Genomic DNA, 13,103 nt, shown 5'->3' with positions numbered 1-13,103 from the left:
ATTTTGCCCTTATACATGAATAGATAATCTATCATCAGAAATATAATAACAACTAGTTCAACATGATTTACCTTCAGACACAAATCACTTAAACCATCACATGAAAAACATCACAAATGACACACAAATGTTTTTCACGTGGAAACATAGCTAGGAAAAACCACGGTGGGGATGTATACTCATAAGCTTTTTTTGAACTCTTTAGAAGTCTGCTCTGTTAGGAGCCTAGTCTGGTTAAAGACTCATTACAATAGGTTCTGTTAGGAACTGATCCTACTAGGGATCACCCGGTTAAGGGATGGCTAGAATACCCAGTTAAGGGTTGAACCTTGTTAAAGGTTACCTTGTTAGAGGATTTCCAGAACTCAATGGTTTTGAGTCACCCTGTTAAAGGATTTACACCAAGCCGGTTAAGGCTACCCTATTAAGGGATTTCCAACTGTTGAAGTGATTAAAGATCAACAGGTATTACAATGATCTGGTAATGGCACTCAATGCCAAAACAAATCCACTTTAGTTCCTTTTCTCCTTCTACACTCACACTCTACAGGTATCACTTCACTCCTCTGGTTTGGCAAGAATCACATATCTCTTTACTTGGATACACATATACAACATTTGCCAACAACCTCAAAAAGAAACACAACATCAAGCTTATACGGAATAGATAGGTCGGTAGCAAAACCCTAAACCCTAAACATTTAGGTTTAGACAATTCAAATAGTTCAATCTTGACCGTTGAGCACATTGCATTAAACCGATCTCAAGACATTCACCATCATTCATTCTCCACCATTTGCATGGCAGCTGATAACCTGTCATGCATTTTCACCGTTTACAGATTTTGCACATTCCCGAGGTAGATAGGAGAAATCTCCTTTATGCAGGCTTCTTCACGTGCACAAGGCTGACATAGCAATTCGATCTATTCTTTGTTACAATGCTAACTCATCACACAATGTCATTTGTTGAATCACACAGGCTTGAAACACTTCAGCCGGAAACCCCGAGGCCGAGACTGCCAACCGGTAGTCATACCATATACCAGTTCCAGTTCTCACTCCAACATACCGCTTCACTATTTCACATATACCGGTTCACAACATCATACTGGTTCTCTTGCGAGTTGCTTACTTCAATATACCGGTTCACTCTTTAGGGTATTGATATTAATGGCAACATACAATATCATCAAGTCATCATACTGGTTCATAGTATGCCAACATTTACATCTGTCTCATATTGAAATCTATCATTTATCTATCTCTGTCATTTATTTAACAAAAAAAATAAAATGCAGAAAGTTAAATGGAGATATTAGTAATTAGAAAAGCTGGAATGTTAGTATGATAAAAGTAAATATTTATCCCTAGTGATTTATTTATTTCGAATACAAATACAGATAAACAGGTTTTAGTATGAACATTAAATGTTGCATTCAACTTGATGATATAGTTTTAAATGAATTTTAGGCTATATTGATGTTGCTGTAAATTATTTAAAGCTGTCATTTTTGTTTCTTTTTAAATATTGCAGAAAATTAATCTAGAAAATCAATCTAACTCTAAAGTTAACTATATGCCTTTGCTAAAGAGAAAGATATACATTATATCTTGCTGTTTATTGTTTAAATGGATTTTAGAGAAAGTAAATTGCAGTTTCTACATATTAGTGGAAAGTAAATAAATCTAAGTATTGTTACTTTTGAAGCAAAAGAAAATTATATGCAATAATAGAAAATAAAATTTAATCTAATCTGTTTCTATTGAAATAACTGGCTCTAAGATAAGGGTAAATGTAGATTTACAAATACATATATAAAAAAAAAGAGTTTTATACTTACAAATAAAAATAAAAATAAAGAGAGACTATTATTAAGCTGGAATTAAAAATGCATTTGTTTTACTTTAGTACTCTGATTATTTTATATTTTTATGCAGCCTGTTGTCCAAACTTATATATATATATATATATATAGTTATTTAAAAAGCGTTTGAAATAAACTAATAAAATAAAAAATAAAAAATATTAAATAAAAACCTTCGAGCAAGTTTGGGGTCTGGTAGACCCCACTGTGGGCGTCGCGGCCACCAAGGGGACCATGACCCCACTATGGGTGCCGCAGCCACCAAGGGGACCGCAACCTCACCGTGGGCGCCACGACCACCAAGGGGACCGCGACCCCACTGTGGGTGTCGCGGCCACCAAGGGGACCGCAACCCCACTATGTGGGCCGTGACCCACACAGTGGCCAAGGCCGCTGCATGGGCCGCGACCCACCCAGTGGGGCATCTCACTGGTGAGCGTCGCGGCTCCCTGTCTTGGCTCCCTTAAAACAAATAACGTGGTTGAGGGTTAAGAAAAACCTCCTTGGCCCCTATGTTATCACTTTTTCTCTGCAGATTGCCACCTCTTCGGCCCTCCGAGCCATCCCACCTGCACACACACACTTTCCACACAAGGAAAAATATGTTAGAAAAAATGATATGCCCTAACCCAATCTCGGGTTAGGGTTAGATATTGAAAATTATAAGATTTAAGGGATAAGTTTTAAGGAAAACAAACCCTAGTTAGGGTTTTAAAAAAAATTATAAATTATTAAATAATGAGAAAAGAGGAGGGAAAATGTTCCTCTAAGTATTTCAAATAGAATTATCCATTTAACTTAAGTTATTATTTAGTTAGTAGGTTAGTTTGGAGTTTTAATGGAAAATATAATGAATTATTTTTATAGCATTATTATTATCATATTTGGGTAAATATATTTTGAAAGCTTATTAATGAAAAGTGTAAATAAGTATGGTGATTAAAATTTAGCTTAAGATGTATTTTTTTAAATGTCTATTGTTGAATATTATTATTTATCAAATTTGGGAAGTGATTAATTTATAGGGAAATCAATATACTCTTTTGAGTAAAATTATTAAAAAAAAAGGGTTTTATTGACGGGTTCCCGTAAAATTTAATGATTAAATTTAAAATCTAGAGGTAATTTAAATGATGAGTATTAAATATCTAATACCTATTGATTGGAGGATTAATATATATATTGCAATTTGATTTAAGTTATATAAATACTTTTTAGATATTTTTAATGATATTTATAATTAAACGAAGGGATTTAATATAGTTTATTAAATGTTTATTTGAAAGAGGATATTGTAGTGGATTTATATATATTTCTAAAATAAGCCAATGAACTTGATCTTGTGGATTTATTTATCCCAAGCGAAACTTTCTATTTGATAATTTAATTATTATAATAACGTTTGGCACTTTAAATTTATTTGCTCTAATAATTAATATTAATACATTGAAATCGTGATAATATTGAATTAATAGATTTAAGAATTAATTAAGTTATAAATGAAGAGGATTACAATAGAAATGTATTGGGGAATGCTTGATATACCTCTACCTGGAAGAATAATTATTGAATCAAGTAATTATATTAATGTCTATGTAGTAGAATTTTATCTAATTAAGTATTATATTTCGCAACTAAAATGGAGAGGACATTTGAGTGAATTTATTATTGTCCCTTTTTTTTAAATCAATTTGTTCCACTTGATAGTTGGAGTTATCGTAATTATTACGTAAGTAATATTTTAATTCTTCCGTCTAGGAGTTTTATCGAAACCTAAGGCTTCTAGTTAAATCTTAATTCATCACTCACTTTAGAAACCCAATTTATTATCTATTAAGGTTTTGTTGGAACAACTTGTTAAGTTGTCACAACTATTTAGGTATGGGTTGCATGTAATTAAGTGTCCAAAAAGAAAAAATTTGTAGTTGTGTTTTTGCCCAAAAAGATTGGGCATGACATTTTGGTATTAGAGCCCTAGGTTCATACACTAGTGAACATGGGCTACATTCATAACTTAGTTTAACCAAATTATAACTTCAAAGTATAACACCTAGGTGGAAACTTGAGAAATAACTAAGTGAAACATAAGTGAAAATTCTTGTAAACCAACAAATCAACATATATCAATTCAAGGGGTTCCAAGAGTCACTAAAAGCCCTGAAATTTGAAACTTATTAGTCATAATGTTTATGGCATAATAAGACCCCAAAGGCTACGAAATTTTAAAATTATTTATTTATATGAAAGTATATTTGGGTGTTTAATAATGGAATTTAGATCAATATTACTTATGAGGTTACCATTCAATTGGAACCTAAACGCAATAATTTCCCTAATCAAATCAAGTATGAGGAGTTAATCCTATAATAAAATACCTTTGCTGGTAACTAAGAGAATACCATCCATCGAGGTTTGTTCTTGACATGGCAAGTCAAGCAAGCTAATTAGACATGAGATGAAGGCACGATAATTAAGATAGAGATATTTCTTCTTAACCTTTTTGGCTATACAAAAATTTTGGTGGTCCAAGAACCAGGACCACCATTTGAGGCACCAATGAAGAAAAGATATGAAGTACTTTTGTGATGAGATAGGGTATGGGATGGACTAGCCTAGTCTATGCTCTTAGATCGTTTCCTTGGATAACCAGGTGTTCTAACCACACCCTAGGGTCTCTAGGACTTCCCCTACTTCTGGAATCCCCTGACCTTGGCCAATCCACCCACCAAAAACTTGAATTACTTCTCCTAAGGTCTCACCTACTCATGAGATTCAAAGAACCCTTACTTAGGCCAATAAGGGTTTGGTTTGTCCCACATCTTCTTAGGTCCTAGCAAGGATAGGATAGGTCTTAGACATAGTTTTCCATCCATTCATGTTCCCCCAAGAGGTTTCAACCTCCGAACCCCTTACCAATTTCACTATTTTGTCTTTTTCCTACAAAATAGAGCTACAAGGAATGTGCCCAATTAGGCCTCCTATCCAGACTTTTAGGGCTCCCTCTTGCAGATGATGCATATACTTGTGAAACTTCCCAAAAGAACTACTATTCATTTGGCAAGGGCTCAAGGATTTTTCTAGTTTTGGGCCTCCAAGTGTCCGTACACTACCCTAGGTGAATTTTGAGATTTTTAAGGGTTTTAAAGAGGGTTTTTTAGGCCTGCCAGGGTCATAGTGTTGGTTTGATGTTTTTACCACCTTTTCTGGATTGGTGGAAGCTCCTCCTTCTCACTAATGTTTCTCCACACACCCCACTACAACTCCTCCAAAGGGTGCATCCTCCTCTGACCTTCCTTGCTCTCTTGGACCTCTGTAACTTTAACCCTTACTAACCGGGCACTATCTAGTCTCGCCTAGGAGTGGGTCTTTGGTTGGCTTCCCTGCATCTTCAAGGGCCTTTCTTGCTTTGAAGTAATGTACAGGGTCTGTACTCCTATTCCACATGGTTTCATGGTGATTCCACAATGGGGAAAGGAGTTGTCAACCCATTGACACAAACCAGTCCAAAACTGGATAGTGAGAAGAAAGTTTACAAAATATTTACAAACACACAACACCTGAAAAAAAAAACCTAACTTAAATGCTCAAAATGAAGGTATATACACCATATAAGAGTCTCAACATAGTTTTTTTTGAAGATCAATCCATTATCAATCCTTCATTCCTCCACTAGTGCTGACTGGCAAGAAAATTACAGTCACAGTCAAGTCACTTTCCTTGGGCTGTACAAAATTAACATCCAACCCATCATCTTAGGGTTTGCAACTACATATAGTACCCTTTCCTTGGTATATGTGCCCACATTAGGGTTTTCCACGCTAAGCTAAGGGTTTTGACCCACTAGGTGGAAAAGTTGCTTGACAACTTTGAAAAGTTTTCATGCAACTTTTGCAACTTTTGAGCAACTTTCTCAATGTTGCTTTTCTTGACTCCTAGGACCACATTGGGCTATCCTATGGACACCACCATGATAATAAGGACTCTAAACACATCAAAGGCACACATACCCTCTACTCAATAAGAAAACTCAACCTAGACTTATGAACCTAGGACCTAAACTAGGACCTAAACTAGGACCTAAATAAGACCAATGAGTACATGGCTCTTCTTATATTTACAATGGCTTCTTAAAGAAGTAATAACAAAACAAAATCAAATGGTGGGAGCCCTTTGAATGGTGATCCTACACCATACTCCCCCTCTGCAACAAACTAAGGAACTAGGGGAGTGAGAAGAGCCGAATCAATGCCAAGCTTCTTGAAGCTGCTCTCTTTAACACAAGTTGACCTGCCCACTTCACCAAGTGCTCCATGTAGACCTAGTGTCTAGTAGACTTCTTCACCCTTGACTCCAAGATCTCCTCTGCTATGGGCTGCTTCACTTGAGGTAAGGCATTGACATCCAAGTCTTGTAGTACTTTGGCTTGATTCTCAGTGCCCTGCTATTTCACCCTTGTACATTATCAGTTCAACAACATTCAAGACTAGTGAAATGGCTAAGTCTGAAGGAAGATCAACCTTGTAGGCATTCTCACCATATTTTGATAAAATTCTACAAGGTCCTACCCTCTTCATTTTTAGTTTAGTACGCTTGCCACTTTGCATTCTAGCTTTTCTCAGATGGACCATCACATAGTCACCCACTTTGAACTGAACCTCTCTCCTTCTTTCATCCACTTTGGCCTTCAGTTTTTGAGTAGATTCTAGGATGGATTTCTTGACCTGCTCTTGGATCTCCTTGATGGTATGAGTGAAATCCTCTGCTTGACCACTCTTCATCTCCATGGAACCAAGTTCCTCGAGTTCACACACTCCCCTTAGGTGTCTACCATAGACAACCTCAAAAGGACTCCTTCCAGTTGTCCTATTTACACTATCATTGTAGGCATACTCCACTTGTGGAATGACTAGATCCCATGTCTTCCCATACTCCTTGGTTAGATACCTCAACAAGTTGCCTAACACCCTATTAATGACTTCAATTTGACCATCAGTTTGTGGATGGTAAGATGAGCTAAATGATAAATTAGGTCCTAGTCTCCTCCACAAAGTTTTCCAAAAATGGCCCATAAACTTGCTATCCCTATCCGAAACAATGTTTAATGGGAGTCCATGAATCCTTACAATCTCCTTAAAGAAGAGATGTGCAATATAGCTAGCATCATGTGTAGTTCTACATGGAATGAAATGGCTCATCTTGGAAAACCTATCTACTACCACATAGATGCTATCCACACCTATCTTTGTCTTGGGGAGTCCTACTACAAAGTCCATGCTTACACATTCCCAAGGCCTATTTGGGACCGGTAGTGGTTGATAGAGGCCTGCATTACTGGATCCTCCTTTTTCCCTTTGACACACACCACATTGCTCCACATACCTTTTCACATCTCTTGGCAACTTGGGCCAATAGTAGTACCTCTGTACTAGATCCAAAGTTTTGTTGACTCCAAAGTGTCCACTTAGACTGCCATTGTGTTTTTCTTGGATGACGTTTTCCCTCATGGATCCTCTAGGCACACATAACTGATTACCTTTGAACAAGAGACCATTTTGGAGAGTGTAATATGCATACTCACCATGAAAATGATTCTCAAACTCCTTGCAAACCTTGTAGGCTGATGAGAAGTCTTCATCTCCTTCATAGAGGTCCTTGAAACCTTCTATTCCTATGCTCTGCAACTGTAACTCTTGAACTGTCAACAACTTCCTGCTTAAAGCATCTGCCACCTTGTTGAGTTGCCCCTTTTTATGCTTAATGGTGAAGGTGAAGGATTGGAGGTATTCCATCCATTTCAAATGTCTATTGCTAAGCTTCTCTTGAGTGTTAATGTAACTCAAAGCCTGGTTATCTGTGAACACCACAAATTCCTTTGGGAGTAGGTAATGCCTCCACTTTTTGAGAGACTGAACTAGTGCATACAACTCTAGGTCATAGGCTGAGTACTTCTTCTTTGCCTTATTAAGATTCTCACTGAAGAATCCCACAGGCCTTCCCTCTTGACTCAATACACCCCTACTGCAATTCCACTTGCATCACACTCTAAAGTGAATAGCTTGTCAAAAGTAGGTAAGAGTAGGATGGGTTTTGTGGCTACTTCTTGCTTCAACAATTGGAATGCTTTATCAGCCGGTTCAGTCCATTTGAACTTATTTTTAAGGCCTCCTTTTATGGTGTCAAGGACTGGTGCACATATGCCACTGATGTTCCTCACAAACTTCCTATATAATTGAGCTAAACCATGGAAACTCCTAACTTCAGTCCCTATTCTAGGGGTAGGCCAATTCAAGATTGCCTCCACTTTTCTTGGATCCATCGTCAAGATTCACTTAGACACCACAAATCCCAAGTAGACCAACTCTTTCTTCAAGAAGTCACACTTCTCTAGGTTAATTGCCAACTTCTCTTCATGCAACCTCTCTAGGACTAACCTCAAATGCTCAAGGTGATCCTCTTTGGTTCTGCTATACATGAGTATGTCATCTAAGTACACCACCACAAACCTGCCTGTGAAGTCCTTTAACACCTCATTCATCAACCTCATGAAGATGCTTGGGGCATTGGTGAGTCCAAATGGCATCACAAGCCACTCATACAATCCTTCTGTGGTCTTTAAAGCAGTCTTCCACTCATCACCCTCCTTAATTCTAATCTGGTGATAACCACTTTTAAGGTCCAACTTGGTAAAATACATAGCACCTCCTAAACAGTCCATCAGATCCTCTATTCTTGGAATAGGAAATCTGTACCTTATGGTGATCCTATTGATTTCCCTTGAATCAGTGCAAATTCTCCACTTGCCTCCCTTCTTTGATGCTAGCACTACCAGGACTACACATGGGTTGATGCTCTTCTTGATTAGTCCTTGTTCCAACAACTCCTGCACTTGCCTTGCCACCTCCTTGTTTTGGTCAGGGGTGAGCTTATATGCAGCTTTATTAGGTAGGGATGCACCGGGAACAAAGTCTATTTGATGGCTTATAGACCTTCTTGGTGGGAGTGCTGCAGGTGCTCCATCACTCACTATGTCCTTATACCCTTGCAACATTTACTTTACCTCCTTGGGTACCTCTACCTGCAACTTGTCTTCCTCCTCCTTTGGCTTCACAAAGATGGCACACCTCACTATCTCCTCCTCATGTAGCAAGTGTAATAACTCTTTACCAGTAGCCAATAAGACACTAGGTGTTGTTGAGGTTCCCTCTTCATTCTCTATCAAAGACTGAATCTTAAAGGTTTTGCTATCCTTCTTGAAGGAAATGGAGTTCTCCTCTCCATCATAGATCACCTTCCTATCAAATTGCCAAGGTCTACCTAGCAATAGGTGATAGGCATCCATGGGTAACACATCACAAAGGATCTTATCCTTGCATCCTCCAATAGAGAACTCTACCCAAGTCTATTCATTGACAAGCACACTCTGCTCTTGATTCAACCATGTCACCTTGTGAGTTTCAACTTCTTGGCTGCCTCATCTGAAATTATGTTATCAGTTGACCCTGAATCAACTATCACCTTGAAAACCTTTCCAAGGATCTTGCATCTCACCCTAAACAATGCTCTCCTATGCTTAGGTTCATTCTTAACTGATTGTCTTATCAAGACCCTATTGAACATCATATTTTCTCCAATCTCTGATTCAATATGGTCCACCTCAGGTGTCTTTCTACTTGATGTGTCTTCATGAGCATAAGCAACCCTCTTTCCATTGTTTGATGAGGTAGGCTTGTCAAGGCATCTACAGGCCAGGTGTCCTAATTGACCATAGTTGTAATATTTCATAGTTGCAAAGTAGGAGTTACCACTACCAGTACCTCTACCCCTACTTGGATCCCCTTGTGCCCCTCTTCCTCTAGAATGGTCTCCTCTAAGATTGGCTTCACTGCTATGTTCAATCAACTTGGATTCTCCTTGGTTCCTTTGCTCATTTTCCTTGCTTTGGTAACCACCTCGATGATTCATTTTATCTCTACTTCTGCCTCTACCCCTGTTATTAGAGTCTCCTTTCCTTTTGATCCTCTCTTCCACCTTGGTAGCAAGCTGATGACATTTTTGGATAATGGTGGGAGTCCATAGGCTTATTTCCTCTTGAATGTTCCACTTTAGGCTTCTTAGATACCTAGCCACCTTGATAGATTCCTGTTCTTGGACTTTGGATCTAAGACAAAGCTTTCGAAACTCTTCGGTGTAGGAGGTCACATCAAGGTCTTTTTGCTTCAATCCCTATCTCTTCTTATGAAGTTGGACTTCATAATCCTTTGGTAAGTAGTTCTCCTTGATCTTACTCACCATGGCCTTCCAATTTGCAATAGGTAGCTTCCCCATGCTAACTATCTCTTCTTGCAGGTACTTCCACCATGTCAACGCTGCTCCCCTTAGTCTTGATTTGGTAACCTTAACCTTTTGAGCTTCTGTCACTCACTCACACTCAAAGTGGTTCTCCATACCCTCAATCCATTCCATGACGGTGTCAATGTCCATCCTTCCACTAAAATATGGCAATCCTTCAAAAGCTTTGGTATTCAAAGCCTTAATGGCCTTTACAAAGGGTTCTTAATTGACCAAGGGGTCCGGTTTAGGTATAATGTCATCTATATCAATAGTTTTCTTTCCTTTATCCTTGGTGTCCTCACCCCAAGGTCCATGCGTCCTTTGATCCACCACTTCTTGCAGCTTGTCCCTTATCTCGCTCATAGCTTCTTCAAGGAGTCTGTTCTTCTCCTTTTGCTCTTATACCTGCCTAGCCAGCTCTGCATTAGTGACCATTTTGTTCTCCGCTACTGATTCACCAGAATATAGAGACATGCACGGTCCACCAAATCTTTAACTTGCTCTGATACCAATCTGATGGGATAGGATATGGGATAGACTAGCCTAGTCTATGCTCTTAGATCCTTTCCTTGGATACATAGGTGTTCTAACCATACCCTAGGGTCTCTAGGACTTCCCCTGCTTGTGGAATCCCCTGACCTTGCCCAATCCACCCACCAACAACTTGAATTACTTCTCCTAAGGTCTCACCTACTCATGAGATTCAAAGAACCCTTACATAGGCTAATAAGGGTTTGGCTTGTCCCACATCTTCTTAGGTCCTAGAAAGGATAGGAAAGGTCTTCGACATGGTTTTTCATTCATTTATGTTCCCCCGAGAGGTTTCAACCTCTGAACCCCTTACCAATTTCACTATTTTGCCTTTTTCCTACAAAATAGGGCTACAAAGAATGTGCCCAATTAGGCCTCCTATCCAGAATTTTAGGGCTCCCTCTTGCAGACGATGCATATATTTGTGAAACTTCCCAAAATAAATGCTATTCATTTGGCAAGGGCTCAAGGATTTTTCTAGTTTTCAGCCTCCAAGTGTCCGTACACTACCCTAGGTGAATTTTGAGGTTTTTAAGGGTTTTAAAGAGGGTTTTTAAGGCCTGCCAGGGTCACAGTGTTGGTTTGATGTTTTTACCACCTTTTCTGGATTAGTGGAAGCTCCTCCTTCTCACCAATGGTGCTCCACACACCCCTCTACAACTCCTTCAAAGGGTGCATCCTCCTCTGACCTTCCTTGCTTTCCTGGACCTCTGCAACTTTAACCCTTCCTAGCCGGGCACTGTCTAGTCTCGCCTAGGAGTGGGTCTTTGGTTGGCTTCCATGCATCTTCAAGGCCCTGCTTTCTTTAAAGTAATATATAGGGTTTGTACTCCTATTCCCCATGGTTTCATGGTGATTCCACAATGGGGAAAGGAGTTGTGAACCCATTGACACAAATTAGTCTAAAACTAGATAGTGAGAAGAAAGTTTACAAAATATTTACAAACACACAACACTTGCAAAACAAAACCTAACCTAAATACTCAAAATGATGGTATATACACCATATAAGAGTCCCAACATAGTTTTGTTTTAAGATCAATCCATTATCAATCCTTCATTGCTTCATTAGTGCCGAATTGCAACAAAATTACAGTCACAGTCAAGTCACTTTCCTTGGGCCATACAAAACTAACATCCAACCCATCATCTTAGGGTTTGTAACTACATTTAGTACCCTTTCCTTAGTCTATGTGCTCACATTAGGGTTGTCCATGCTAAGCTAAGGGTTTTGACCCACTAGGTGGAAAAGTTGCTTGACAACTTTCAAAAGTTGTCATGCAATTTTTGCAACTTTTGATCAACTTTCTCAATGTTGCTTTTCTTGACTCCTAGGCCCACATTGGGCTATCCTATGGACACCACCATGCTAAGAAGGACCATAAATAGATCAAAGGGATGGATACCCTCTACTCCACAAGAAAACTCAACCTAGACTTATGAACCTAGGACCTAAACTAGGACCTAAATAAGACCAATGAGCACATGGCTCTTCTTATATTTACAATGGCTTCTTAAAGAAGCAAGAACATAACAAAATCAAATGGTGGGAGCCCTTTGAAGGGTGATACTGCACCATCTTGTGAATCTTAGAAAGAAGCATTAACCTATCCTAATGGATAGGTACCTTAAGCATGTGGTCATGCTAGGTTTCTTATTAAGGACATTTGTTAGACGATTCATATAGCAATGCAGAAAAGCGAGTGTTGAATAACCCTGAAGATAGGGGCTAATATGATGAATGGAAATCTCCTTGATAAGTGAACCCTAGTAAAACTATAGATGGATCGAATAAGAACAAAGGAGACATGAACTTCTTGGGTTAAAACACATAATTGCTATAAACCCTAAGTTCATATGTGGTTATAATTGGGGAAATAAGCAAGTAAAGCCTCAAACTAGTTCCTTCATGGGAAGATAAATCTTGGAGAAATTAAATAATGGCAAAGAGAGTAGAGATGATTTGGGAATCATACAAAAATCCCTATTGAAGTGAAAGGGGTGTAAAAGTATTAGAATCTTATAATCTAGAAATGATTAATTTATACTCGTTCAGAACCTAAGGAGAAAGGTACAACCCAAGCATGACTGGTAGCTAGATGCAAGACAATAGGAAATACAATTTAACTACTTGGCATATCCAAAGTAGGTTTGTAAATTATGGCACTCAAGGGTGAAAGTATGGATGAAACAACATGCAGATGAGTAGGGCCTTAGGGAGAGATAGTATAGCAGTATTATAATACCAACGTTTTATTGAAAATCGGTTGGTAGTATATAATATTTTATGAGAACAATGATAAGGAGCTGAATTATATGGGTAGCTAAGGGAGAACTTAGAAATTATGGGAGTCTTAAGACGTTGGTAACTATT

General features: G+C 38.4%; 1 protein-coding gene across 1 annotated transcript in view; it reads left to right on the top strand.

Moving 5' to 3' along the window:
* The first annotated feature begins 2,112 nt into the window (after nucleotides 1–2,112).
* Nucleotides 2,113–13,103, top strand: part of LOC131062669 (uncharacterized) — a 29,437-nt gene continuing 18,446 nt past the window's right edge. Inside the window, exon 1 of the mRNA XM_057996377.1 lies at nucleotides 2,113–2,299. Within this exon, the coding sequence (XP_057852360.1) occupies nucleotides 2,113–2,299 (187 nt within the window). The remainder of the gene's footprint in view (nucleotides 2,300–13,103) is intronic.

The sequence above is a fragment of the Cryptomeria japonica genome, chromosome 3 (assembly GCF_030272615.1).
Source record: "Cryptomeria japonica chromosome 3, Sugi_1.0, whole genome shotgun sequence".
NCBI lineage: Eukaryota > Viridiplantae > Streptophyta > Pinopsida > Cupressales > Cupressaceae > Cryptomeria > Cryptomeria japonica.
Note: the sequence above shows the minus strand (reverse complement) of the source record. Positions and strands in the feature narration are given on the sequence as shown.